The 4,602-nt window shown below is 36.9% G+C and overlaps 1 protein-coding gene across 1 annotated transcript in view; it reads right to left on the reverse strand.

Moving 5' to 3' along the window:
* DNAJC13 (DnaJ (Hsp40) homolog, subfamily C, member 13) overlaps positions 1–4,602 on the reverse strand; it is a 47,416-nt gene that overhangs the window by 16,256 nt on the left and 26,558 nt on the right. Inside the window, exons 30-35 of the mRNA XM_010007481.1 lie at positions 4,249–4,294; positions 3,877–4,031; positions 3,096–3,297; positions 2,222–2,337; positions 1,374–1,452; positions 675–810 (exon numbers count right to left, since the gene is read on the reverse strand). Coding sequence (XP_010005783.1) covers positions 675–810; positions 1,374–1,452; positions 2,222–2,337; positions 3,096–3,297; positions 3,877–4,031; positions 4,249–4,294 — 734 coding nt within the window. The remainder of the gene's footprint in view (positions 1–674; positions 811–1,373; positions 1,453–2,221; positions 2,338–3,095; positions 3,298–3,876; positions 4,032–4,248; positions 4,295–4,602) is intronic.

Raw genomic sequence — 4,602 nt, forward strand, 5'->3', positions numbered from 1 at the left:
AGCGAATTATGAGCCAACCTGTAAGTCTACAGTAATGTTGTCACTGTCTCCACACAACTGATAGAGCTATGACTGCATATAAGTTTCTTAGCTTACTGTTATAATGTAACACTTGCATAGCAAACCACTGTTGACTCTGCAAGACATGGACATGCCAGGAGCTACCAGTCAGAGACTGTAGCTAGACCAAAAGGCTAGGGTATTCTAGCTATCCCTCTTTTCCAGTTGGGCTGTGAAAGAGGCAGTGTTGCAGCAAACTTGGAGGACTCTTAACACTAGTCAGAATTTCTGCAAGATTACACCTATGTGGCTATGGAAAATGAGACAATTTATACCCAGAATCTGCCATTTGAGTGACTGAGTACTAGAGTGAGGACTTTTTTGCATAGACAGAATTGTCTTAGATGTGGAGTAAGATTCCAACTGATTAGTATTGATGCAGATAACTTAAAAGAGCTCTTCATGCCTTTTTGAATTCAGTTTTACTGCAGAAGGATTTTTGTCATGGAAGAAAAAGTCCTTTTTTGAAGCCCTTTGTCATATTTATGCAATGCTGTCACAAGTCAGAAACCAGATAAACAGAATACAGACTCAAGAATAGAAGAGATCAAAACTGACTGCAATGGCCACTAAAGAAATGAACATAAAATATTGTTCTGAGATGGCATGCTTACCTTCCTTATGCCTGTTGAAGAGGATGCTTTGAGTTTTTAAGATTAAAATTATGTTTTCTGGATCTGGCCCATCTATCACCTTAGCAGACTTTGTGCACAGAAATTCATATGCTTTATTAACTTTTTCAAACATATCCTGAAAATAAAAGAACAGTCTTAAGAGTTGCTAAGAACTTCCTAAATTACAAGTCTGCAGCATCAGTTGAGATGCAGGTAAAATAAAGCATTGCAGGTTATTACCCACATCACTAGTTCCATTGCCTTATTATGCTTCAGAAAATACCCCAAAAAACTTTAAGACCACTGGTTCATAGATAAGTTTTCTTTTCTCTCCTAAACTCCGCCATAGGCAAGAGATTGAAACCAAGTCAATTCCACCATGATAAAACTGTAAGTACAGCTGAAATAATTGTAAGAATGAGCAGAGGATGCAATCTGTCTTTGAAAGGGAGCAATTAGCTTTTTTAGGTTCTGTGTAACTCTTTAAACTAGGAGCTTTCTGACATATGGGTCTCACCCAATTACATAAGCTTACTGTAGAAGTCCTAATAGTATTAATCTGTATTGTGGTATTCATCTAGGGCACAGCTTTTAAAAGGGAGAAAAAAAAATTGAAGGTGGCATTTCAGAATTCTTGATAAATGTAACAGCTGAATTTGTGCCCCCTTTGTTAACACCATGAATTTGTGTTGTACATACCCTGCCTTCTGGATTCTTGTCTGGGTGATATTTTTGTGCCAGCCTGAAATAAGCTTTCCTGATCTTGCTTTCATCATGTCTATAAGAAAACAAATTCCATTACATTGAGAAATATTTAAAACAAAAAAAGAAAACCAGGCCTGGATTCTGACAGCAGTGTTCACAGTAATTGCAAATAAGTGAAATGAAAGCTCTCATATTTCAAAGTCCTGTTTCATCACCTGACACTGAATGGAAATAATCATATCGTCACAAAATAGAACAAAAATTTAAAAACAGAAAATATTTTGGTACCCCTTGAACTGAATATACTAACCAAAAGGTGCTCCCTGAATCTTCTAAATGAGGAGCCTAAATGAGCTGTAAGTGGTAAAAGTCAGCAGTTCACAATTTGCACTAAGTGCACAGCTCTTGAAGGATAAATACAACAAGTGTTGCCAGTTGTAGAAGCCCGAAGTGAGAAACCAGTGACAAGACAGGAGGCAAAAAAAACCTAAGGCAATTATCACCCAAGAAAAAGGACAACATTTGGCAAGGGGAAGAAGGATGACTACAGAAACCGACTTTCACTTTGAACTTATTCAAGTTTTTCCATATTGTTTGCTCACTATGGTTGAGTCTAATGCTTGTCCTGTAAAAACACCAAGTGAATGCTTGGGAGCAGAGCTCAAAGCATTTTTTTCCCCCAGTTTATCTGAACATCTGATAATTTTGCTCTCAAACACTAGACATAACTGTACTGGTACTACTAATTGGTTGCAATTACTAAGATAAAAAACTTCTGTTTGTTCAGTGTACAGAGTTATATAAATGTCATTATACAACTTTAAATACTGAAAACAACTTACTGCCCTTGTCCTTTGGGAAGGTTGAGGACTTCATAAGCATCATCTATTGACATGGTAGGTGGCTTTTTTTCTACCTCCTTCTTCCAAGCTTCTAGCGTATCTTTTAACAGTTTAACCTAAATAATCATAATTTATTAGTGTTTCATTTATGCTGACGCAAGTACGTGTCATCCTTTTTAATAAAGTGCTGCTTTATTAATGAATCCTTATCACCCATCACCCTAAATTCAAAGACCTAATCCTTCTACCTTTAGTCATTATGGTTCTCTGCCTAGTCAGGAAGCAATTAAGACTTTGCTTCACTGCAGTGCTATATTTTATTAAAGATAACACCTTAGGATTAAAATGGCCATGGAAGAATCGAAGAGGGAGAACCATTTCAGTGATACACAGTTCACATCTCAATACTGCAAAAACTGCACCAAAGCTGCATGAATAAGTAAACTACTCAGACAGATCTAGACCATAAACTTGTAACAAAAACATCTCAAACACTTCAGTTTATGTTCTGATACCACGTTAGCTCAGTTTCTTGTCCAGTGCGGGCAAATAAGAACCCAAAGTTGATAAATTTCCCCCCACCTCCAATCACTTGGAACACTATCTGAAGTTTCTTGGATGCTTTATTTTGGTGTTTTTTTAATAGCCACCACAAGGAGGATATACTTAACAAGTGGTTGCTATATGGCATGCAGACTATTCTGCTTCAAGATGAAAATCTGTTTAACATATTTGCTTATGAACTAAAAGTCAGGCTCAATCAGTTACTTGCAACAAACCTAGCATTTGATTTATTTAATTTTTGCTATAAATCCCACTTCTAGGACTCTGAAACATCAAAAACTAAATGAATCCTAAAATACTTCTTACTTACTGGATCTTTAATTGGCCAGTCTGGAAATCTGAGTGTATCACAAAGATGCTTGAGGTAATAAATATTACAGAAAAGCTCATTTTCCAGTTGTGGATAGTTGATAACTGGGATAGGACAATATTGGTAGAGTGCTCTTGTATTGCTTTGAAGACGAGGGGTGAAGTCAGCAAGATGAGCAGCAATCTTCTCTATCATGAGACGCCTAAAAGTTACAAAGTTTGGTTTAACACTTGCCAAGCAGTCCTCAATCCTCAGTGACAGTACGTTTAATGATTTCATCCCAAAAGTTTTTCCTTAGTAGTCTCCCATGTTTCAGAAGGGATTCAGAATAGCTTCCTAACTGAATAAAACTGAATCCTATTTCCATGCCATGAAAATTAGTTTATTAAAAACAATGTAAAGGGACATTTTGCCTCCCTCCCACTTTTTGGGAGACTCTAAAAATGTAATATTAGAGGTGCATCTCCCTAGATAGGTGCTGGTAAAATGAGTAAAATATAAAACAGTCCACGTAAGTAGTGAAGTCTCCATTCGTGAAAGAAACAATCTATGATAGAGGCAACGTAAAGCATGTTCAGAGAAATATTCCCTACACACCCCATTGCCCCCTAGAAGTAGAGGGCAATGCAGGACATGGCCCTTGCAGAAGGCAAACAGAGAGAAGTAATACAACTGTGGAATCCAGGTTTTTTCAGCATTCTTTAGAAATGTCAAAGACAGGATGTCCTCAGAATGACATATCATTCAGATTTATTTGTCCATCTAAACAGAAAACAATTACCTCATTTCATTGCTCCAAATGGCTTCTGGTGTGTCAAATTCTCCAAGGAATATCTCAGAAAATTTTTCTGGTTCATAGTTTTCTAAATAACACACCATTGCTTCAGGAAGAATATGTCCAAGTATACTTCTCTGAACTATATCTTGGCCTTTTGTCTACAGAAGAGATCACACTGTCATTTCAAAGGTAATCTGAATTCAGTCTTGCCAACCAACTTGATACACAAAAAACTTTCCCCCTTTTCCCTTCTAGTTCTTAAATTCTGACTCTTTAGAACTTAGAAAAAGAACAAGCATCAAGTATTGCTAAAACAGCTACAGGTGGTCTGCAAAACTATCTGGAAACAGATAGTTACTTTTGCAATCTACTCACTTCTTCAGACTTGAAAGCTTGTTTTGTATGTGTGTATTTCAAAAACCTAGAAGAGAAACAGCAGTTATTTTCTGTTGAACTGATACTTTAGACACCCTTGAAAGATAAGCAGGCCAACATAGTCCAGCTGGCAAGTGTCATACATTTACTTTGAGATAAAATAATAATAGCAACAATTCAATGAATCTCTGTACAGAGTCTTCCAAAATCCTTGGGAGCTCCACCAATTTAAGCCCTCCCATGTTCTATAGGCTGCCTTATGTTCACCATTTCAGTTTGAAATTCTTGTTCCTGAAAGCTTTCCTCTTTCACACACACAAAAATAAAGCAGAAGGAGACATGGACTAACTTTCC

Source organism: Chaetura pelagica, unplaced genomic scaffold (assembly GCF_000747805.2).
Source record: "Chaetura pelagica isolate M959 unplaced genomic scaffold, ChaPel_1.0 scaffold10, whole genome shotgun sequence".
Lineage (NCBI taxonomy): Eukaryota > Metazoa > Chordata > Aves > Apodiformes > Apodidae > Chaetura > Chaetura pelagica.